The 24,203-nt window shown below is 55.5% G+C and overlaps 1 protein-coding gene across 1 annotated transcript in view; it reads left to right on the forward strand.

Moving 5' to 3' along the window:
- Window positions 1-3,593: 3,593 nt before the first annotated feature.
- Window positions 3,594-24,203, forward strand: part of LOC142069903 (maestro heat-like repeat-containing protein family member 7) — a 33,940-nt gene continuing 13,330 nt past the window's right edge. Inside the window, exons 1-7 of the mRNA XM_075122663.1 lie at window positions 3,594-3,729; window positions 4,783-4,841; window positions 6,514-6,639; window positions 7,877-7,956; window positions 8,508-8,631; window positions 9,266-9,352; window positions 13,620-13,724. Coding sequence (XP_074978764.1) covers window positions 3,594-3,729; window positions 4,783-4,841; window positions 6,514-6,639; window positions 7,877-7,956; window positions 8,508-8,631; window positions 9,266-9,352; window positions 13,620-13,724 — 717 coding nt within the window. The remainder of the gene's footprint in view (window positions 3,730-4,782; window positions 4,842-6,513; window positions 6,640-7,876; window positions 7,957-8,507; window positions 8,632-9,265; window positions 9,353-13,619; window positions 13,725-24,203) is intronic.

Below are 24,203 nucleotides of genomic sequence, written 5' to 3' on the forward strand. Positions count from 1 at the left end.
TCCCATTGCCCCGCTCTGGGAGGCCAGGGCACAGTTCACAATTTAGCACTGACCAGCTGCAAGGATCCTGGCGGGCCCTGGTATGGTTGGAGCAGCATTTTCAATGTTCGGGAAAAGCGAGATCTGTGCAATAGGCAATGTAGCTCCATCTGGGCACCAGCCAGCTCCTGTGCCCCAGAGAGCTCCCACTGAACCAGGGACGAAGGGGGCAGGAGGTTGGAAGAGAAGGTGCCAGTCCGGGACCCAGGAGACCCATGTTCATTTCCCAGCTCTGCCACAGATGCTCTGTTTGTCTTCGAGCAAGTCCCTTATTCTCTCTCTGCAGCAGTTCCCTGTCTGTACAGTGGGGGTAGCAGCCAGGCCCTGCCCTGAAGGGGGCAGTTAGAATAAATGCAATCGAGGTTGGGCAGTGTTCGGATGCCAGGGGGATGAGGGCCAGGATGGTGCCTAAGACAGACCGAAAGCAAGGGAGAGCTACAGAGCCGGTGGTGAGAGGGGTTTGGCCTTTGACAATCTGCTCTGAGTGCCTGGGCTGCCAGACCCCAGGCAGCCACTGGCATTGCCAGACCTCCCTGATCTACGGTGCTGCTGCTCTCCCTGCTTCTAGGAGTCACTGCCTCCAACTGGGTCGAGACCCCCGTGTCACAGAGTCCCCAGGCGAAGCTCTGGAACTGCTCCCTACGAAGCCAGTCAGGACTCTGGGGAAGTCTCCTTTCTGTGAGCAGCCTGTCTGCAGGGCAAACAGCTCACACAGCTTCCACCTTCCTGGGTCTGACCTCGAAGCATTCAGCCTCCTCTGCCCCTCTGTGAGTTTCCCACAGCGAGCCCGCCCAGGCAGGCTCCTGGGGAAGCCAGAGGGTCCTGCCCCCCAACTCCGCAGTCAGACGTGACTCTCAGCCAGCCAGTAAAACAGAAGGTTTATTAGACGACAGGAACATGGTCTAACACAGAGCTTGTAGGTGCAGAGAACAGGACCCCTCAGCGGGGTCCGTTTTGGGAGGTAGTGAGCCAGGGAACCACATCTGTACTTCACTCCATGTCCCCAGCCAGCCCCAAACTGAAACTCCCTCCAGCCCCTCCTCCTCTGGGCTTTGTCCCTTTCCGGGGCCAGGAGGTCACCTGATTCCTTTGTTCTCCAACCCTTTTAGCTCTCACCTTGCAGGGGGGAAGGGCCAGGCCATCAGCAGCCAGGAAACAGGGTGTCGGCCATTTTCTGTGTCCAGACCCCTGCACATACCTGCCCTCTAGGGCTCTGCAATGATCATACACCCTTACCCCACCACCTAGAGACTTAAGAACTGCATAGGGGAAACTGAGGCACCCCCACACTATTCAGAGGAAACATTAAGAACAGTCCCACTTCGTCACACGCCGCAGCAATCATCTCCTGGGGCTGTCATGGCATTGAGCGTTAGCAAGACCCGGGACTCAGTTGGGCGTGGGGGGGTGGGAGGGTGCTGCTATTAAAGGAGCTTCTGCATCATTGCAGCAGTGGGAGAGGAAGCAGAGATGGGACCATTTTACACCCCATGACCAAAGCACCCAGCAGCTTGGGAAAGTGGAAAGAGCCTGCCATGTGGGCTGGGAGCTGGGGGTGGGGAGAGTTCATGAATCCCCGTTCTGCACTGTCACGAGAAGGAGGAGCCGGGATGGAAGTGATTCTCCCACTCTGCGATCCAGAGACCCACTGGCTCCAATAGCATGGACGCAGGGAGGGGCTCTGTCCTGGGGTCTGCAGGAGCTGGGACGAGAGGAGCCCAGAGGTCCCTTCCGGCCTAACGTCTGTGACTGTGGGGAGCGAAAGGTCCGTCCCATGACCCCTGTGGGGAAGGACAGGCTCTAAAGCCCCGGCTAGGCCAGAGCAAGTCTGGGCTGGGGCATCCCATGGCTGGGGAGTCACACATTGGCTGGTCTGTGACTCGCCTGCCCATTGTGACACGCCCCTGCTGGCTCGCCTGCCCATTGTGACACGCCCCTGCTGGCTGGCACAGCCTCATCCCCTCACTGCCAGGCTTGGCTCTGGCAGAGCGAGAGCTGGCACGTGCCGCTGGGGAACGCTGAGCCAGCAGATCCAGCTCCGCCACCGGCAGCAGAAAGTGGGTGGCCCATTTACGCGCAGGCTTCTGCCCACTCCTGACTCCAGGTAGGAGAATCTTCTATTGCCCACCTCTGCTTTTCCATTGCATCGCCAACCACACCGAGCCTTCCCCGAGCTCCTGGCTGGGCGGCGCATGTCTGCCAAGTGCCCCGGTGCCGGCCGTCTAGCCTGGTGCCAGTGAGGAAGTGGGCAGCAGCATGCGCAGAGGAGGGAGTCTGGGGCGGCTCGACAGAAGGGGTCGCACCAGTCGAGCCCGGAGGGGACGGAGACAAGGAGGAGGGTTTGGCAGGGCTGGTGGCACGGCACGGGAAGGCGGCACAGGTAGTTAGATGAGGCATTGGGCTGGGACCCAGGAGAGCTGTGTTCAGTTCCCAGCTCCTCTGTAAGTCTTCTGCGTGAGATCAGGTGAGTCCCCGCCTCCCCGGGCCTCAGCTAACTAGGGAGAACAGGTCCCTGCTCTGCGGGGGGGTTGAGAGCCTAAATACCACAACACCCGTGTGCTCAGCCACTGGCATGGTGGGGCCAGGTAAGTGCCCAGACCGGGAGGTAGCTGGTGGCCCTGCCCCTCGTCCTGCTCCAGCCCTGCTCTCGCTCCAGCCTCGCTCCACCCACGCCCCGGTCTCCTGAGTCCAGCTCCAACCACGAGGCCTGACCACCTCCAGCACCTTTGCGGACACCATCACTTCCAGAGGGAATGGCACTGCGGTTGCCGGGGGAACAGGCATTCTCCGGCTGCCCGGAGCCATTGTTCCATTCACCAGGACAGTCCGATGGCAGGACAGTCCCCCTGAGCTCTGGAGAGGACTAAAGGTGCCTTCGGACACCTGCCGTGCAGCTGCTGGAGAGTCAGCAGGAGACACTGGGTGAGGAATGGAGCCCCCCAGGGCAGGGGCCATTCAGGAGACCCAGCGTGGGGGGAATCAGGCCTGGGATTCTCTGCAGCGGCTGCTGCCACACAGGCCTTGGAGAGACGAGCTGCGAAACAGCCACAAAGCTCTGCCCCGGCACAGCCTGCCTGCCTGCCGCTCTCCCGCCTTCTGCTCCTTCCCCTTCACGGTGGTGTCAGAGCAACTCCTGCTGCTCACCAGCCCGCCCCCCGCACCCCACCCCGCTTCCCTCCCCCACCTGGGACCTGCCACAGCCCCAATATTCCTGGGGGAAGGGATCAGGGTAATTTCCCTGGGCAGGAAGAATCCTGAGTGGTTGGATGCAGCCTGTCTGCTGGGCAGTTTGTGAACCAGCAGAAGGAGAGGCGGGAGTGACCCGGGGGAGGCCATTTGGCCTGCGGGATGCGCCTGGGAGTCCAGAGACCTGGGTTCTAATCCTGCCTGTACTGCTGACTGCCTGGGTGACTTTGAGCACATCCATTGGCTTGTTTCCCTGCTGGCAGCTGTAGGCACTGGTGGAATAGCAATACGTGGACTGGCTCTGATGCTGAACGGGGCAGTCGTCTCTCATCCCTCACAAGCAATGCCTTGTCCTGGCTTCTTGCAGGATGGCTGAGGAAGTCCGCAAGGTCCCCTTGAAGCCCATCCATGCCTGGGAGGAGACGAGACCTCCTCGAAGGAAGAGTCCGCGGAAGAGCCCACAGCAGCAGCAGGAGCTGTGTGTGCCTCAGCCCTTCCATGCTGGTGAGTGGGTGCCTCCTGGGTGGGCGGAGGGGGCTGCAAAAATGGCAGGGGCCATGGCCCTGCATTGCGGTGGGTCTTGGCCCCTCTGGGGGTTGGGGTTGCAAGACCAGGGTGTCAGTGGCGGGAGAAGACTCCATCACCTTTGTACAATTCTGGGCTGCCATGAGACGGAGAGACAGGAAAACCCAGGCAGGGGGGAATGGCCCCTTCTGCTGGCAGCAGCTGCAGCCCCTACAGCTGATCGGGGCATTCGGGGTGGCAGCAGAAGCATCAGGTGGAAACTGACTGAATTGCCCACATTGATCCGTCACACTGCAGGATCGGAAGATGTTTTCCACCAGTGGAAGGGGGTGCTCTGTGCACAGTGGGTTGTTAAGCCTAGGATTGCAGGGTGCCGGCTAAAGCATGAGATGCCCCCTGATGTTGCAGCCCCATCTGCTGGCTCCTTTGCAGGGGGGTGACGCATGGCACAGCACAGGGCATTTGGGTGGGGGGGTTGATGATGGGAGCCCAGGGCCTGCCCAGGTTACACCCGGTGGCTGTCGATGGCAGGAGAGGCAGTCAGAGGAAGCAGAACGGGCAGGCCCTGGGTCCCCGTATCCCCCGCAGACTGGGTAGCTCCTCCCTCTCCCGCAGTGCGGAGCAGACCGATTCACTGCCAGTCCCTCTGCCCCCTCCAGCAATGGCCCGGAGAGCGGGGACACCACTCATAGCCTGACATCATGCCTCCTTCCAGGTGTGGCGCTCCCCAAATCCCCAGGCTCAGCCTGCATGCTGGGTGCGGCGGGGAAGTGGGGTGGCCGCTGGGAACCAGGGCTCTGACTGGATCTTTGCTGGGCTGAGCAGCAAAGAGTTGGGGAAACCAGGGATGGCTGTGCCAGACCCTGTTGTGCATCGGGGCTGCTACCCTGCTGGGGTGGGAGCGGGGGGCAAGGGTTTCTGCTAAAATCTCTGTCACCCAGCCTGCAGCTTGGCAGCCCCAGGTATTACCACTGCTCTGTCTTTGATCAGATTCACCATCACCTGGGAATGCCTCCTGTTTTATGGGGCCAGATTCGCAGGAGAAAGAGACCCTAGAGTACATCAACGCCTTTCTCAAGGGCAATGAACAGGTACCAAGAGCCCTCCTCTGATCTGTCAGCTACTGCCCTGTCCACATGCACCATCCGTCCTTCTCCGGATGAGGCATGGATTCTAAGGCCAGACGGGACCATTGTGACCTCCTGTATAACACAGGCCAGAGACCTGCCCCCAGATAATTCCTGTTTAAACTAGAGCATCTTAAAAACATCCTTTCTTGAGTTACAAAAGGCACCCACCATGCCCCTTGCCCACTTGTGTCCACTGGATTTGGCCAGTCTCCAGTGTGATGGGTTGCCCCCCTTTGAGGTGCCACCTGATGTACTGGCTTATCACTGAGCCCGCCTGTTCTGCCAGCCTGGGCCCCCGTTACCTTGTCTTGTTGGGTTCGGCTCACAAGCCTCTTCCAGCCATACACACAGGCAGGGCCACACCCAGCTGCAGAAAGACACAGACACTGAGATCAGCTCTGGGAAGACTCAGCTGAAGGGCCTTCTCCCAGTACTCTGGTGCCCACCTCCTTTGGAGTACAGACCCAAAGGTTTTATGACATGCGCCCCCTCCCTCGATGTCGAGAGAGGTATGAACAACTCTTTGCCCCTCCTCCCAGTTACTAATTTATACTGCAAAATGGGCTGTGGTATAAACAAGAAATAAGATGATTAACTACAAGAGGTAGATTTTAAGGGGTTATAAGAGATAGCAAACAGAACAAAGCAGATTACCCTAGTAAATAAAGAAAACACACAAACAAAGCTTTACACACCAGATAGACAGGATATACATTAGCAAATTCTCCCCGAGTGATAAACAGGTTGGCAGATTCTTAAGGCAGAAGCTGCCTTGGTTTTGCAGCTTGGATTTCCCAGGTTTTCTTGCACAGGCTAGGAATCTCTCTCTAGCCTGGGACCATCACTTCTCATGGTTCAATCTTTGTCCCTCAGGTGTTTCCAGGTATCTTATTGCAGGGAGTCTGAGGTCCCGTCCCCCCCGCCCCCACAATGTCCTTGTTCCCCTTTTATCTTCTCTTCCCACCTGCTGGAAAACTCTTTTGCTGTGACCTGGGTCCAACAGGTCCCGCTGTGTCGCGTTATCTCGGGGAGGTTTCTATTGCACACAGTTCCTGGGGTAGCCCTAATGCTTGTGCATTTCCTCCAGGAGCCAGTGTTTGGCTTTTCTGCTGTTCTACCTGAAAGGCTGTTTTGAACCTCACAGTGTTTTTCAGGAACACATACACAGCTGAACTTCAGAACGTCACATACAACGATAGCACATGCAATCCAATGAGACAGTAATGTCTAGCAGATAAAGACTTTTAGACTGATACCTTACAAGACATACTTGGTACCAAACATATCCTAATGATATGACCGTGGCGAATATTGGGGTGTCAGGGTGCCACACCCAGATGTTCCTCCCACTCTCTCAAGCTCCCCAGTAAGACTGTCTGGCTGCTTAGCCCCCATGTTGCAGTTCCTCTTTGGACACCTACCCTGTGAGATCTGCTTCCTCTCTGGTCAGGTTTCACACAGAGCTGCCCTGGCCTCCCCACATAGTCACTCCTGTTGGGAGATGAATGGCCTTCTGGCATTCGGCATATCAAAGCCTGAGCAGTGCTGGGGGGAAGCTTTCTGACATCTCTCCCACTGGCAGCTCCTTTCCACGCTAACCTTCCTGTTTTTGTCTAATCTCTGCGGGGCATAGGAGGAGGCCAAGAAACTTGAATTCTTGGATTGTGTCATCACCATCAGCAGGGCCGTCCTCACGAGGCACCCAGAGAGAAACCTGGCAGCTTTTCTCGGGAAAGCCCTCCTTGTGAAGAAGATAAAGGTGAGTAAAACACACACTCGGGCTATGTTACTTGGCGGGTTTAGTGATTGGCCCGGAGAGCTCTGCAGATTTGTCTACCTTCAACTGCCAATCGCTGGATCGTGTTGGACGTTTGTCTGTTAGACTGAAGAGCCCATTATCAAGCATTTGCTCCCTGTGTAGGTACTTACAGACTGTCATCAAGGCACCCTGTAACCTTCTCTTTGTGAAGCTGAACTGATTGATTTCTGGAGTCTCTCACTATAAGGCATGTTTCCCAGTCCTTCAGTCACTCTTGTGGCTCTTCTCTGACCCCTCTCCAATTGATCAACATTCTCCTTGAATTGTGGGCACCAGACCTGGACAGAGGATCCCAGCAGAGGTCGCACCAGTGCCAAACACAGAGGGAAAATAACCTCTCTAACAACTGGAGATTGCCCTGTTTGTACAGCCCAGGATGGCATAAGCCCTTTGGGCCCCAGCCTCGCACTGGGCGCTCCTGTGCAGCTGATTACCATGACTGCCAAGTCTTTTCCAGAGTCACCGCTTCCCAGGTTAGAGCCTCCCATGCTGTGAGTGTGGCCTGCGTTCTTTGTTCCTGAACATGTCACTGCATTGAAACGTAGATTGTTCCCTTGCACCCAGCTTCCCAAGTCACCAGGTCGCTCTGTATACACCAGTCTCCCTGCACAGAGCCCCAACACTCCGCAGTCAGTGCCCACTAGGGAACTAGCAACAAATCTGCTCCGTAGATTTGGAAAGTCTTTGCTCTGCGGCGCTGCAGAAAGCTTTCCGGAGCTTATCTCCCTTCCCTGAACGTGGGACAGCGTGTGCTGGTGGGTGGTCCAGTGGGCTGGGGCTCAGTTCCTCAGTGAGACCTTTGGGCAAATCACTTCCCCCTCTGTGCCTCAGTTTCCCTCCCATGCCTTGTCTCGTCCAGTTAGCTCGTGAGTTCTCTGGGGCAGGGACTGGCTCTCACCGTCTGTGTGCAGCACCTGGCACAAGGAGCCTGATCTCAGGTGGAGTCCCTGGGTGCTAATGCTGATGGAGCCTTTGCAGTGCACTGGTGCGTGATGCTGGGGCACTGACCACAGGCCCTGCACTGCGCTCTCCAGCTGAAGCCCTGCACACCGTCAAGGCCACAGTAGGACGACCTGTCTGCCGAGGCCACGTGTTGCAGGCCCTGTGCTTTGCTCCCCAGTCGGAGCCTTACGGGAGCTCGGAGCCCGGCTGGCACTTCCCCACATTGTCTCCCCAGGAGCTGATTGATCTTGAGTCCGTCGACTCCCTGACCAGCGGGGTGCGTCAGCAAGCGATGCTCGCCGTCATGGAGCTGAGGTACCCAGCCTGCCCGCCCAGCCCCAGCTAGTGCTGTGTGCAGCCAGACACGCCAGCCTCTTGGCATGGCCAGTTCTCCAGGGCATTGCCCCCTCTGCTCCTCCCCCGTCTTCCGATTCCCCCGGGCACATGGCACCTGTGGGTTGGTGGTGGAGGATCCTTCGGTGCCTGGCGACCTCTCCAAGTGGCCGTGTGAAGATGTGGGGGAGGGAGCGAGGGGGTTGGACCGGTCCCCTCTGGGACCCGCAGGCGATGGCTCCGGGGGGAGAGGGGCAGTTGGGCACTGCCGGAGCGGAGCCACCGGAGTCGCCGCCAGCTGTGCCAGCTGCATCCCACCGGCAGCTCAGCGACTCCCTGTGGCTCAGAGGCTGGGCAGGCTGAGCCCTGGCACGTGGCACAGCCTGCGCCGGGGGGGGGCTCTCTCTCAGTGCCGCTGGCGCCCTGCTCTCAGCTTCCCAGAAGCCTGCCCATCATGTCCTGGGAGCCTGAGGCCAACATCAGTGCATCAGTCTCGCCTCAGCCCTCCAATCCGCGCGTGTCTCTTCTCTTAGCAAAGTGAAGCCACTGCTGCGGGGAATGGAGCTATCCAGCCTGCTCACCGTCTGCTTCTCCAGCGTCTTCTCCCTGCCTCCAGCAGAGACCAACCAGGGCCTGGAGGCTGCTCTATACAACAACGTAAGCCCCAAACTAGCCATGAGGAGCCGCCCCAAACCGAGGGGGAATCCTGCAAGTCGCTCGTGTCCCTGCCCCCTGGGTTACCTGGCGCTGGCAGAAGAGTGTAATGATCACAGCTCCTTGGCAGCGCTTCAGCTCAGGACCTGCAGTACCAAAGCATAAGCCCCACCGCCGCAGATAAAGGAGTAACTCCCTCATAGGGTAGCAGTAGTAGGCATTTATCCTTCACAGGCACTGGCAATTAGTGGGGAACAGACACTCCCTTCACAAGCACATTCATCCCCAGTGCATGGCTGGGGGCACAGGCCTGAGATCGATCGGCTGCTTGAGACGCACAAAGGCGAGGGGAAGTGAAGCTTGGCTGGAAATCTCCCCTCCCCCTCAAATGCAGAGTCCTTCCTGACTCTTCTAATGCATTAGACTGTGTGCAGTGGCCTCCCTGGGGACAGCAAAAGTGGGTGGGGTCCTGTTGCCAGGAGGAGTTTGCAGTAGGTCCCCTGCGGGTACAAGTGAGTGGGTGAGCTGGAATAGCAGGGGCTGCCATGGCCTGGGGCGTGTCACACACCAGGGCATTGGTTTGTCACCTGGCTGGGTAACGCCACTTGCTGTGGTTTCTCCTCTGCTCTGCACGCAGACTCTGAACACCATGGATGAGCTGCTGAAGGCCTTGGTGTGTGAGGACGAGAAGCCGAACCTTGTGGTGCTGCAAAACATCGTGGAGGTGTGGAGGCATGGGGGCAGGAAGGGGACGAGTCCTGTAGCTGGGGTGGGGCTCTGGGATCAAGGCTTCATTTAATCCCAAGCATGGGACACCCCCGTGCCTTCTGCTCCTCAGAGTACACTCTATACAAAGGTTCTTGGGCTGGAGGACCAAGTGCCCCCGCTATATCTGAAAAACGTCTGCATGGCGTGGGGATGGAGGAGGGCAGGATCTGCCGTGTTCTCCACTGAGCCTCATCTGAGCCTGGGATTCATTTGTGTTCACCATGGGCCCCACCAATACTGGCCAGAGCCCAGAGCTAGATTCCCCCAACGTTCTAGTTCTGAGGCCACAGGAAGTCGTTTCTGTGGGTGGTTTGTTCTCCAAAAAGAGGGAAATGTCCTCAGCAGATATTTGGTCTTCTCAATCCCAGAGCTTGGGAAGAGGGAATCACAGAAGTGCAGGGCTGCAAGGGATCTCAAGAGGTCATCTACTCCACCCCCTGCACTGAGGCAGGGCCAAGCATTCCTCGACCGTCCCTGAGGAGTGTTTGTTCAGCCTGTTTTTTTAAAACGTCCATGATGGGGAGTCCACCACTTCCCTAGGTCACCTGTTCCAGTGCTTAGCCACCCTTAGACTTTTTCCGAATATTTAACCTCAATCTCCCTTGCTGCAGATTAAGCCCACTACTTCTTGAGGTTGAGGTTACAGGGACAAACCATCCCGATGAGTCGAAAGAATAGTAAATATGGCAGGCGACCAGCTTGGCTTAATGGTGAAATCCTAGCGGATCTTAAACATAAAAAAGAGGCTTACAAGAAGTGGAAGGTTGGACATATGACCAGGGAAGAGTATAAAAATATTGCTCGGGCATGTAGGAATGATATCAGGAGGGCCAAATCGCACCTAGAGCTGCAGCTAGCCAGAGATGTCAAGAGTAACAAGAAGGGTTTCTTCAGGTATGTTGGCAACAAGAAGAAAGCCAAGGAAAGTGTGGGCCCCTTACTAAATGAGGGAGGCAACCTAGTGACAGAGGATGTGGAAAAAGCTAATGTACTCAATGCTTTTTTTGCCTCTGTTTTCACTAACAAGGTCAGCTCCCAGACTGCTGCGCTGGGCATCGCAAAATGGGGAAGAGATGGCCAGCCCTCTGTGGAGATAGAGGTGGTTAGGGACTATTTAGAAAAGCTGGACGTGCACAAGTCCATGGGGCCGGACGAGTTGCATCCGAGAGTGCTGAAGGAATTGGCGGCTGTGATTGCAGAGCCATTGGCCATTATCTTTGAAAACTCGTGGCGAACGGGGGAAGTCCCGGATGACTGGAAAAAGGCTAATGTAGTGCCAATCTTTAAAAAAGGGAAGAAGGAGGATCCTGGGAACTACAGGCCAGTCAGCCTCACCTCAGTCCCTGGAAAAATCATGGAGCAGGTCCTCAAAGAATCAATCCTGAAGCACTTGCATGAGAGGAAAGTGATCAGGAACAGCCAGCATGGATTCACCAAGGGAAGGTCATGCCTGACTAATCTAATCGCCTTTTATGATGAGATTACTGGTTCTGTGGATGAAGGGAAAGCAGTGGATGTATTGTTTCTTGACTTTAGCAAAGCTTTTGACACGGTCTCCCACAGTATTCTTGTCAGCAAGTTAAGGAAGTATGGGCTGGAAGAATGCACTATAAGGTGGGTAGAAAGCTGGCTAGATTGTCGGGCTCAACGGGTAGTGATCAATGGCTCCATGTCTAGTTGGCAGCCGGTATCAAGTGGAGTGCCCCAAGGGTCAGTCCTGGGGCCAGTTTTGTTCAATATCTTCATAAATGATCTGGAGGATGGTGTGGATTGCACTCTCAGCAAATTTGCGGATGATACTAAACTGGGAGGAGTGGTAGATACGCTGGAGGGGAGGGATAGGATACAGAAGGACCTAGACAAATTGGAGGATTGGGCCAAAAGAAATCTGATGAGGTTCAATAAGGATAAGTGCAGGGTCCTGCACTTAGGACGGAAGAACCCAATGCACAGCTACAGACTAGGGACCGAATGGCTAGGCAGCAGTTCTGCGGAAAAGGACCTAGGGGTGACAGTGGATGAGAAGCTGGATATGAGTCAGCAGTGTGCCCTTGTTGCCAAGAAGGCCAATGGCATTTTGGGATGTATAAGTAGGGGCATAGCGAGCAGATCGAGGGACGTGATCGTTCCCCTCTATTCGACATTGGTGAGGCCTCATCTGGAGTACTGTGTCCAGTTTTGGGCCCCACACTACAAGAAGGATGTGGATAAATTGGAGAGAGTCCAGCGAAGGGCAACAAAAATGATTAGGGGTCTGGAACACATGAGTTATGAGGAGAGGCTGAGGGAGCTGGGATTGTTTAGCCTGCAGAAGAGAAGAATGAGGGGGGATTTGATAGCTGCTTTCAACTACCTGAAAGGGGGTTCCAAAGAGGATGGCTCTAGACTGTTCTCAATGGTAGCAGATGACAGAACGAGGAGTAATGGTCTCAAGCTGCAGTGGGGGAGGTTTAGATTGGATATTAGGAAAAACTTTTTCACTAAGAGGGTGGTGAAACACTGGAATGCGTTGCCTAGGGAGGTGGTAGAATCTCCTTCCTTGGAGGTTTTTAAGGTCAGGCTTGACAAAGCCCTGGCTGGGATGATTTAACTGGGAATTGGTCCTGCTTCGAGCAGGGGGTTGAACTAGATGACCTTCTGGGGTCCCTTCCAACCCTTATATTCTAAGATTCTATGATTCTATGATTCTTGTCCTACCTTCAGGGGACGTGGAGAACAATTAGTCACCATCCTCTGTAAAACTGCCCTTAACGTATTGGAAGAGTTTTAGGAGGTGCCCCCTCCGTCTTCTCAAGACGAAACATGCCCAAGTCGTTCACCCTTTCTTCATAGGTCAGGTTTTCTAAACCGCTGATCATTTTTGTCGCTGTCCTCTGGACGGGCCCCAGTTTGTTCACATCTTTCTTCAAGCGGGGTGCCAAGAACTGGACACAGTGCTCCAAGCTAATACACCTCAGAATGACATTTCCCTCTTTCACAACAGCATCACACTCTTGACCCCCAGATCCTTTTCTGCAGTCCTGCCACCTAGTCGGTTATCCCCCACTTTCTTTTTATGCATTGGATTTTTCCTTCCTAAGTGTGTTACGTCACATTGGTTTTGAATGTGAATTTCATCTTGTTGACTTCAGACCAACTCTCCAATTTGGCAAGCTCATTCTGAATTCTAATCTGTCCTCCAAAGTGCTTGTAACTCTCCCCAGCTTGGTGTCATCCGCCAACTTGACAAGCATACTCTCCTCTCTGTTAACCAAGTTCTTCATGAAAATATTGACCAGTACTGGACTCAGGCACACCCCTGGGGGACCCCACTTCAGACACCCTCCCAGTTTTCCAGCGAGTCAGTGATAACTCCTCTTTGAGGATTGCCTTGCCATCAGTTGTGCGCCCACTTTAGAGTAGTCTCATCTGGAGCATATTGGCTTAGCTTGCTTATGAGAATGTCTTGTGGAACTGTGTCAAAAGCCTTACGAAACTTCATATACATCATCATATACTGCCTCCCTCCATCCACTAGGCAAGTAACCCGGTCAAAGAAGGAAGTTAGATTTGTTTGGCATGGTTCGTTGTGGACAAATCCATGGTGCTATTCCTTATCACCCTACTATCTCCTCTAGGTTCTTACAAACTCTTTAATAATTTGTTCAATAATCTTTCTGGGTACCAAAGATAGGCTGACAGGTGGATAATTCCTTGGGGCCTCCTTGTTCCCCTTTCTGAAGATAGGCTCTGTGGCTGCCCTTCTCCAGTCCTCTGGGACCTCAGCCCTCCTAAAGGTTCAGAGATTGCTTTGTCTAGCTCCATCTCGTGTGAATATCATGAGGCTCTGCCAACTTGAATACATCTAACTGACCTAAATTGTCTTTTATCTGTTCTCTCCCTAGTCTGGCCTGTACTCCTTCCCCCTTGTTGTTAATATTGTGGTCATCATCTAGTCGCCATTAACCTTTTTAGTGAAAACTGAAGCAAAAAAGGCATTAAACACCTTGGCTTTGTCTGTATCATCCATTATTTGCTCTGCTTCCCTGCTGAGTAGTGGCCCCACACTTTCCTTTGTCTTTCTCTTGCTCCTAATGCATTTACAGAGCTGCTTCTGATTGCCTTTTATGTCCCTTGCCAGTTCGAACTCATTTTTGCCTTAGCCTTTCTGATTTTCACTCTATGTGCCTGTGCTATTTTTTGGTCCTTCTCCTTCACAATTTGTCCCAATCTGTTTCTCTCAGGTCCTGCTCCCCTGGACCGCATCCAAGGAGGTGCATGTGCGGCTGAGGGCAGTGGGAAGAATCACCTGGCTGACCAAATTCATCTCTGGTCAACACAAATTCAAGGTGAGCAGCCTGTGACTCTGGCCGTCTCCTAACTGCATTGAGCAGCCTCGCGGTGCAGCGCTCCCTGGTAGGGAAAACCCGGGCCTGGAATAGTGATTCAGCAAGATCCTCGGTAGGAGTCCAATCTAATGAGGCCTGATGTGGACGGGTTTGTCCTCTGACTCCAGTGGGCCTTGGGTGGAGCCCCATCATTCTATCTCCAAGGACTCTCCCCGCTGTTCCCCTAGGACCAAAGTCTGCTCCGCAGGGTCAGCGGATTTACACAGGATCGCCCTGAGAGCACCCTCTGAACCCAGGTGTCTGTCCACGCCCTTTGTCAGTTGCCCCTGGGATGCTTTGGCATCAGCTCCTGCCAGGCTGCCAGATGAAGACCCCCTGCTCTGGGTGCTCAGGGCCATTGAGCTGCTGCAGCTGCTCCATCCCCCCTATTGCAGGGCCTCCCCTCCGGCAGCTGGAGGGGGGCACTTGGATGATATGCCCCCAGAGGCTGGGGCAGCAGAAGAGAAGGAGGGAGGTAGGAGGGGACACAGTGAAAGGGATGGGAGGGGCCAAAGAAGCCAGAGCAATGGGGAGTGGGTCAGGGGAGGCTGTGCAGACCCCAGGAGAGGAGGGCAAGGGGCTTGGTGCGACGTGGGGAAGAGCAGGGAGTGAGCACAGGGGCTGCAGGAGGGGCAAGGGAAGGTCTGGCAGGAGGGGGAGGCTAGAGGACAAGGCTGCAGGAGAGAGCCGGCAGGCTGGGTGCGGCGCAGAAAGTGGGGGTTGTGGGGAGCTCCAGGATGGAGTGAGAGAGGCGGAATGCAGAGAAGAGGAGTCCAAGGTGACCTCACGCTCCTGGACCTGAGGTCAGTGGAGGGAGGGGGATGGGAGAAGGGGCTGGGAATCGGAGCTTGCCCTTGAGATGGAGACTGGACGTTGGTTCATTCCTTACCCAGGTCCCCACTCGAGGGCAACGTTTGCTGACTTTGCTACCCAGACTTCCCGTCCCTGCTGAGCTTCCCTCAGTCCCTGGTGATGGGCCCCATGGCTCCTCCTGCTCTCATTGTCCCCAGTCTCTCTGCACTGGGCTCTGCCTCCCCCGGTTCTAGCCCGTTGCTAGTGCAATGCCAGGGGGACATGCTGCGCTGGGCCTGCAGGGGCGAGTGACTCCCCTTGCTCCCTCTCTCCGTCAGGGAGTGGAGGAGTTCAGAGTCCTGGGCCAGCTGGTGGGCTGTCTCACTCTGTGCAGTGCTGAGCAGGAGCAGGAGATCTGCCGATCGGCTATGGAGGGACTTCACCACCTCTACGCCTTCATGCTGCGGCAAAAATGTAAGAGCACTGGAGACCCTTGTCCTTCCTAAACACATTGACATGGGGTTTCCAAACATGGGAAACATATTTAGTGAACACTTCTTCCTTTTCTGCATCCTTTTAAACAGTCTCCATCTAGTAATGAGCCTACACCATTGCTCGGATTTCTTTTGTTCCTAATGCACTTTTTAAAAAAACCCTCCTTAGTATCCATAGTCCTTCAAGCCATGGACTTTCCCCTGATGTCTTTAGCTTCCCCTGTCCATATTCTACTCTTCATAACTCACATAAGAATGGACATACTGACTCAGATCAGTTCATCTAGCCCAGTATTGTGTCTTCTGATAACGGCCAGTGCCTCATGCTTCAGAGAGAATGTACTGAAAAGGGAAATTTTGAGTGATCCATCCCCTCACATCCTGTCCCAGCTTCTGGTAGTCTGAGGTTTAGGGACATGCAGAGTCTGGGGTTGCATGCCCTGATTATCTTGAACCCAATTATACTTTTAGGCTTCACAACATCCCACGGCAACAATTTCCACAGGTTGCCTGTGCATTGTGTGCAGAGATATCTTCTTTTCTTTGCTTTTAACTTGCTGCCTATTAATTTCAGAAAGTGACCCCTAGTTCCCGTGTTCTGTGCAGGGGTAAATAACACTTCCCTATTCACTTTCTCCACACCAGTCATGATTTTATAGACCTCTGTCATCTCCCCCCTTAGTCAGCTCTTTTCTGAACTAAATGGTCCTAGGTCTACACTGTAGACCTATATTGTTATCACTCCATTGCTCAGGGCTGTGAAAAATCCACACCCCTGTTGGCAGAAGCACCCCTCCCACTGACATAGCTAGCGCCTCTCCAGGAGGTGGATTAAGAGCTTGTTGGCAGAGGACCATCTTCTCTTCAACGCTACAGCACCGGTGCAGCTATGGCGATAGAGTGGTTGAAGTGTAGACTTGCCCCCAGTCTTTTTAATCTTTCCTCATATGGAAGCTCTTCCATACCCCTAATCATTTTTGTCGCCCTTCTCTGCACCTTTTACAATTCTGGTATATCTGTTTTGAGATGGGGCGACCAGAACTGCATGCGGTATTCAAGGTGTGGGCGCGCACATTGGATTTGTATCGAGGCATTCTGACATTTTTCTGGTTTATTATCTATCCCTTTCCTATGGTTCCCAACCTTCTGTTGGCTTTTTTAACTGCCACTGCACGGTGAGTGGATGTTTTCAGAGAACTCTTTACGATGACTCCAAAATCTCTTTCTTGAGTGGTAATTTAAACCCCATAATTGTGTATGTATAGTTGGGATTATGGTTTCCAGTTTGCATTTATCAATATTGAATGTCATCTGCCATTTTGTTGCCCAGTCCACCAGTTTTGTGAGGTCCCTTTGTAGCTCTTCACACTCTGCTTTGGATTTAACTATCTTGAGTCATTTTGTATCATCTGCAAATTTTGCTACCTCACTGGTTACCCCTTTTTCTGGATCATTGATGACTATGTTGAACTACACTGATGTCAACACAGATCCTTGGGGTGCCCCGCTCTTTACCCCTCTCCACTGTGAAAACTGACCATTTAGTCCTCTTGTTTGCTTCCTATCTTTTAACCACTGACCCATGAGAGAACCTTCCCTCTTATCCCGTGACAGCTTACTTTGGTTAAGAGCCTTTGGTGAGGGACCCTGTCAAAGGCTTTCTGAAAGTCCAAGTACACTATATCCACTGTATCACTCTTCTCCACATTCTTGTTAACCCCCTTCAAAGAATTCTAGTAGATTGGTGAGGCATGATTTCCCTTTACAAAAGCCATGTTGACTCTGCCCCAACAAACTGTGTTCACCTATGTGTCTGATGATTCTGTTCTTTCCTATCGTTTCAACAATTTGCCTGGTGCTTGTCACGGAGTGTGGGGGAGTCCAGGCCCTGCACCCCTCTTCCTGGGATCCACTGAGACTCTCAGCCAGCCAGTAAAACAGAAGGTTTATTGGACAACAGGAACACAGTCCACAACAGAGCTTGTGGGTACAACCAGGACCCCTCAATCACATCCTTCTGGGGGAGCAGGGAGCTTAGACCCCAGCCCTGGGGTTCCCTGTGTTCCTCCCCCCAGCCTCCAAACTGCCAACTAAACTCACCCAGCAGGTTCCCTGCTGCAGCCTCTGTCCACATTCCCGGGCAGAGGTGTTACCTCCCCCTCCCCCTCCTGGCTCAGGTGACAGGCTCTCAGGTCTCCCATCCCCAGGGCACATTCCCAGGTCAACACTCCCCCCTCCCTGCTGAGTCACATCGTCACATCTCTCCCCCCTTCGAGACTGAACTGAGCGGGGTCACTGTGACCAGTGACCTGGGGAAGTTCGGGGCCCCCTCTCCGGGACAGCGCATCCGCTATCAGGTTGGCACTTCCCTTCACGTGGACCACGTCCATGTCGTAATCCTGCAGGAGCAGGCTCCATCTCAGGAGCTTGGCGTTGGCTCCTTTCATCTGGTGCAGCCAGGTCAGGGGCGAGTGGTCGGTGTACACGGTGAAGTGTCGCCCGAAGAGATAGGGCTCTAGTTTCTTGAGGGCCCACACCATGGCCAGGCACTCCTTCTCGATGGCCGCGTAGTGTTGCTCCCGGGGTAGCAACTTCTTGCTCAGGTACACGATGGGGTGTCTCTCCCCCTTTTCATCCTCCTGCATTAACACCGCCCCCAGTCCCGTGTCGGAGGCGTCGGTGAACACCACAAAGGGCTTGTCAAAGTCCGGGTTCGCCAGAACTGGGCCACTGACCAGAGCCTCCTTCAGCGCCCGGAAAGCCTCCTGGCACTGCTCGGTCCAGACCACCTTGTCTGGCTTCCCCTTCTTGCATAGCTCAGTGATGGGGGTGGCTATGGCGCTAAAGTGAGGCACAAATCTTCGGTAGTATCCTGCCATCCCAATAAAGGCTTGGACCTGCTTTTTGGTGTAGGGAGCGGGCCAGTCTCTGATCACCTCCACCTTGGCTGGTTCCGGCTTTAGGCGGCCGCTCCCCACCCGATGGCCCAGGTAAGACACTTCCGCCATCCCCACCTTGCACTTCTCCGCTTTTACAGTCAGCCCAGCCCCCTGGAGTCGGTCCAGCACTTGTCTAACCTGGGACACATGGTCCTCCCAGGTCTGGCTAAAGACACAGATGTCATCAATATACGCCACGGCAAAACTCTCCATCCCCCTCAGGAGCTGGTCCACCAGGCGCTGGAAGGTGGCCGGCGCTCCCTTGAGGCCGAAAGGCAGGGTCAGGAACTCATAGAGCCCCAGAGGGGTGATAAAGGCCGATTTCAGCCGGGCATCTGCATCCAGCGGCACTTGCCAGTAGCCCTTTGTAAGGTCCATGGTGGTAAGGTACCGAGCTCCTCCCAGCTTGTCTAGGAGCTCATCAGGCCTGGGCATGGGGTAGGCATCCGATACAGTGATGGCATTGAGCTTCCGATAGTCCACGCAGAACCGGACCGACCCGTCCTTTTTGGGGACCAGCACCACCGGCGAGGCCCAAGGGCTGGCAGATGGCTGGATCACCCCCAAAGCCAGCATGTCCCGGACCTCTCTTTCCAGGTCCTGAGCAGTTTTCCCTGTGACTCGGAAGGGGGAGCATCTTATCGGCGGGTGCGACCCTGTCTGCACCCGGTGGACAGTCAGATTAGTGCGTCCAGGCTGGTTGGAAAACAGCTGTCGGTACGGATGCAGCACCCCCCTGACCTCAGCTTGCTGGGCAGGGGTTAGCTGATCCGAGAGGGGAATTGTTTCCAGGGGGGAACCAGCTCTGGTCCCAGGGAATAGATCTACTAAAGGGTCATCTCCCTGCTCTTCCCACTGTCCACACACGGCAAACACCACATTCCCCCTGGCATAATATGGCTTCATCATATTCACATGGTACACCCGGCGGTGGTGCGCCCGGTTCGACAGCTCCACCACATAGTTTACCTCATTGAGCTGCTTGACGACCTTGAAAGGGCCCTCCCAGGCGGCCTGTAGTTTGTTCTTTCTCACTGGGATGAGAACCATCACCGGATCCCCGGTGGCGTAGGCACGGGCCCTTGCCGTGCGGTCATACCAGACCTTCTGCTTCTTCTGGGCTCTGGCCAGATTCTCCCTGGCCAGGCCCATGAGTTCAGCAAGTCTCTCTCGGAAGATCAGGACATACTCCACCACTGACTCTCCATCGGGAGTGGCCTTCCCCTCCCACTCGTCTCTCATCAGGTCCAGGGGGCCCCTCACCCTCCTTCCATATAACAGTTCGAAAGGCGAAAATCCGGTAGACTCCTGTGGCACCTCCCTGTACGCGAACAGCAGGTGAGGTAAGTACTTGTCCCAATCCTGTGGGTGCTGGTTCATAAAGGTTTTCAGCATCATCTTTAGCGTCCCGTTAAACCTCTCCACCAGCCCGTTGGACTGGGGGTGATAAGCTGAGGCCCAGTCGTGCCGGACCCCACATTTCTCCCACAAGCACCGGAGCAGGGCCGACATGAAGTTGGAGCCTTGGTCTGTCAAGACTTCCTTGGGGAACCCCACTCGGCTGAAAATGGTCAGGAGCGCATCGGCCACGGTGTCTGCTTCAATGGAAGCTAAGGGCACTGCCTCGGGGTAGCGGGTGGCAAAATCTACCACCACCAGAATGTATTTCTTCCCCGACCGGGTCGTCCTGCTGAGAGGCCCCACGATGTCCATGGCCACCTTCTGGAAAGGCTCCTCTATGATGGGCAAAGGTCTCAAAGCCGCTTTCCCCTTGTCCCGGGCCTTCCCCACCCTCTGACAGGGGTCACAGGATCGGCAATACTGCCGGACCGTGGTAAAGACCCCGGGCCAGTAAAAGTTCTGTAGCAACCTCTGCCGGGTGCGCCGGATTCCCTGGTGCCCTGCGAGGGGGATGTCATGGGCCAGGTACAGGAGCCTGCGGCGATACTTCTGGGGGACCACCAGCTGCCTCCTGATCCCACAGGACTCCACTTCCCTTGTGGGAGCCCATTCTCGGTACAGGAACCCCTTCTCCCACAGGAACCTCTCCTGGCAGCCTCTCCTCATGGTCCGTACCACCCTGAGGTCGGCCAGGTCCCTGAGCTTCCGCAAGGAGGGATCTTTCCTCAACTCGGCCTGGAACTCTGCGGCTGGGGAAGGGATGGGGACCGGTTCCCCCTCAGTGGCCAGGTCTGAGGCCTCAGCCTCTCTGAGCCGTGCCCCTCTGCCCTCCCTTCCCACCAGGGTAGGGTCCTGCGCCTCCGGTGCGGTACCCTCCCCGAGGTCAGGGAGCAGTGGCCCTCGCCGGCTCTGGCTACGGGTCACAACCAGGGCGGTCTGGGGCTTGCTTGGCCAGTCCTCTAGGTCTCCCCCCATCAAAACTTCAGTGGGCAAATGGTGGTGTACCCCCACATCCTTGGGGCCCTCCTTGGCCCCCCATTTCAGGTGTACCCTTGCCACGGGCACCTTAAATGGGGTCCCGCCCACCCCTGTCAGGGTCAGGTAGGTGTTGGGCACCACCCGATCTGGGGCCACCACCTCGGGCCGGGCCAGCGTCACCTCCACGCCCGTATCCCAGTATCCATTGACCTTCCTCCCATCCACCTCCAGGGGAACAAGGCACTCTCTCCGGAGGGACAGCCCCGCGCCCACCCTGTAAACTGAGCGCCCTGAGTCCAGAGCCTCCAGCCCTCTGGTGGAGCTGGCCTGGGGTACTCTTCCCTCCGGGGCAGGTGGTAAACTGGCAGCCCCCCTTGCCTGAGTCGTCTGCCCCTCGTCCAGCTGGGTCCCTACCCAGTTAACCCTGGGTAGGTTGGGTCTGCTCAGTTTGTCCCTGAGCCCAGGGCACTGGGACCGTACGTGGCCTCTCTGGCCACAGTGATAGCAGCTCAGGTCACGTTGGTCCCCTCGAGCGGGTCGGAGGGGCCCGACGCCAGGCGTTCCCCTTGGGAGGGGGTTCTCCCTATTTCCCCGCTGGGAGGCCCCCTGGTGACTCTCTCTCTGCATCGGGGGGGGCCTGTTCTTTTGGGACTCCTCCCGGCTACCCCCTGACCGACTGTTCACAAACTCGTCGGCCAGCTGCCCTGCGTGCTGGGGGTTCTCGAGCTTTTTGTCCACCAACCACAGCCTCAGGTCGGAAGGGCACTGTTCATACAGCTGCTCCAGTACAATTAGGTCAAGCAGGTCCTCTTTAGCTCGGGCCCCCGCTGTCCACTTGCGGGCATACCCCTGCATCCGGTTGGCCAGTTGTAGGTAGGTGACCTCAGGCGTTTTACGCTGACTCCGGAACCTTCTCCGGTACATCTCGGGGGTCAGCCCAAACTCACGGAGCAGGGCCTGTTTGAACAGTTCATAGTCCCCTGCCTCCGGCCCTGTCATCCGGCTGTACACCTCCACGGCTTTGGGGTCCAGTAAGGGGGTGAGAAACTGGAGCCTGTCTGCAGGGTCAACCCTGTGCAGCTCACAGGCATTCTCAAAGGCCGTCAGGAAGCTATCTATGTCCTCCCCCTCCTTACGCTGGGCCAGGAAGCACTTATCAAAGTTCCTTGCAGTCTTGGGTCCCCCCTCACTCACCACAGCCGGGGCCCCACTGCTCTTCAGCCTGGCCAGCTCCAGTTCGTGCTGTCTTTGTTTCTCCTTCTCCTGACGCTCCCTCTCCTTCTCCTCCTGCTCATGTTGACGTTGTTTCTCCTTCTCCTCCTGCTCATGTTGACGTTGTTTCTCCTTCTCCTCCTGCTCATGTTGACGTTGTTTCTCCTCATGTTGACGTTGTTTTTCATGATCCTCCAGCTCCCTCATTTTCATCTCCCTCTCCCATTCCAGCCGCCTCCGCTCCAGGGATGGGGAGCTCCGCCGGGAGGATCCCCTGCTGGGTGCTGGGGTCAGGGTGCCCTCGGTATTCGCTGGGCTTCCCCCAACCCCTCCCCCAGACATAGGTAGGAAGGGTCTCGGGATGTCCTCGGCAGCAGTCTGACCCCTCCCAGCCCGGTCAGGCCCCAGGGCCCACGCTGCGTCTGCCGGGCGGCTCCCCTCAGGGATAGGGATCGGGTCATCCAAGCGATCCCTCTCCTCCAACTGGGCAATCAGTTGTTCCTTGGTGGACCTCCCGATGCGCAGCCCCCTCTGCCTGCACAGCTCCACCAGGTCACTCTTAAGGCGTTTAGCGTACATCTCCCTGCTGGCCACTCGCAGGCCGGGCAGCTTCCCACGGTTTCCAGGAAAAGCCCTTAGTGTGCCAGTCCTTCTTGAGGTCACCACCTCTTTGCCAGGGTCGAGCTGCAGACTCCTCCGCCCCTGGGACTGCTCGCTGCAATCCCCCGGGGGACCCTGTTACTGCAAAAGTCTTTCTCTCTGGTCACACATTCCCAGGGGTTAACCGCCCCCCGAAACCGTCTCTGAATCTTCAGCACGCCTGGTCCCCGTCAATTCCCCTTCGTTTTACTGTTCCCCAGTCACTTACTGCAGGAAGCGCCGTTCACGGGGTGCAGTAGATCCCACCGCTGCCACCAGTTGTCACGGAGTGTGGGGGAGTCCAGGCCCTGCACCCCTCTTCCTGGGATCCACTGAGACTCTCAGCCAGCCAGTAAAACAGAAGGTTTATTGGACAACAGGAACACAGTCCACAACAGAGCTTGTGGGTACAACCAGGACCCCTCAATCACATCCTTCTGGGGGAGCAGGGAGCTTAGACCCCAGCCCTGGGGTTCCCTGTGTTCCTCCCCCCAGCCTCCAAACTGCCAACTAAACTCACCCAGCAGGTTCCCTGCTGCAGCCTCTGTCCACATTCCCGGGCAGAGGTGTTACCTCCCCCTCCCCCTCCTGGCTCAGGTGACAGGCTCTCAGGTCTCCCATCCCCAGGGCACATTCCCAGGTCAACACTCCTCCCTCCCTGCTGAGTCACATCGTCACAGTGCTGAAGTCAGGCTTACCAGGGATCAGATCTGGAGACTTTTATAAAATTCACTGTCACATTCGCTATCTCGTACAGAGGCTGATTTAAACATTAGCTTACATACCACAGCACTGCACGTAAGTTTGTTTGGATGTCTCCTGAGAGCTGCAACCTTTGCACTAGGCAGGCAATTTACCATGCCGTTCTCCCACTCATCACAAACCCAACTGCTTACATGTCTATTGATTGAATCCCCCGTTACTATTAACTGGCTTTTCTTTGTAACTGGTGTTCCTGCCTCAGGAGGGGCAGCCTCAGTATGAGAGGATATCCTGACTTCATCTGGAAGGGGGGTCCCAACTATGGGATCGTCTCCCTCTGCTCCAGCTCAATGTTCTCCTTCCCAGAAACTTTCACCCTCCTCAGCAGCACAGAGGCTGTCAGACTGGGGGTGGGACCACTCTACTGCATTCCTAAAAGTCTCCTCTATGTAACTCGCTGTCTCCCTTGGCTCCACCAGTTCAGATCCTCTGGCCTCCTGGTCTCCGAGGGCCAGTAGCTCCTTGGACCAAATGCCCACATGCGCTACCTGCCCACAGGGCTGGTAATCCTACATGCTGCGTTCAGTGCAATCAACTGGAGAACCTCACACTGCTGCTGCACTTCTGCCTGGTTTATTTTTACTCTTCCAGGGGGGTTAGTTTGTTTAGTTTTCTGGGGGGGGGGGCGGGGGAAGGTTATTGGCCTGAATTTACGGTATGTTTCTTAGATGTACTTGTCTCTAAACTTCCTTGCAAAACTCCCGTTTCCAAAGCTAACCTCTGATTTATATTGCCTGCTCTCTGTTTCCCCTCCCTGGTTCAGGCACGATGCTGGCAAACCAGAGTGCAGAGTATCTGCAGGTCCTCAGGGAGTGGCGAGCGGAGAACACCTTCTGGGTCACCTGGTTCACCAACACCAGCAATATCGCCATGGTAACTACCGTCAATGCTTCCTGCGATTGTTGTGTCCAGAGTTATCAGGAGAGAGAAATTAAGACCCTAGGAGTCAGGGAGAAAGGACAGACCCAGGCGTGTGACTGACCCCATCCAGCTGGGCCGGAGCCTGCCTATGGCCCACTCCATCTCATAGAATCATAGACCTCAGGAGGTATCTAGTCCAACCCCCTTCTCAAAGCAGGACCAACCCCAACTAAATCATCCTAGCTAGGGCTTTGTCAAGCCTGACCTTAAAACTCTCAAAGGATGGAGATTCCCCACCTCTCTAGGTGAGCCATTCCAGTGCTTCTTACCCTCCTAGTGAAATAGTGTTTCCTAATATCCAA

This window comes from Caretta caretta, chromosome 23 (assembly GCF_965140235.1).
Source record: "Caretta caretta isolate rCarCar2 chromosome 23, rCarCar1.hap1, whole genome shotgun sequence".
Lineage (NCBI taxonomy): Eukaryota > Metazoa > Chordata > Testudines > Cheloniidae > Caretta > Caretta caretta.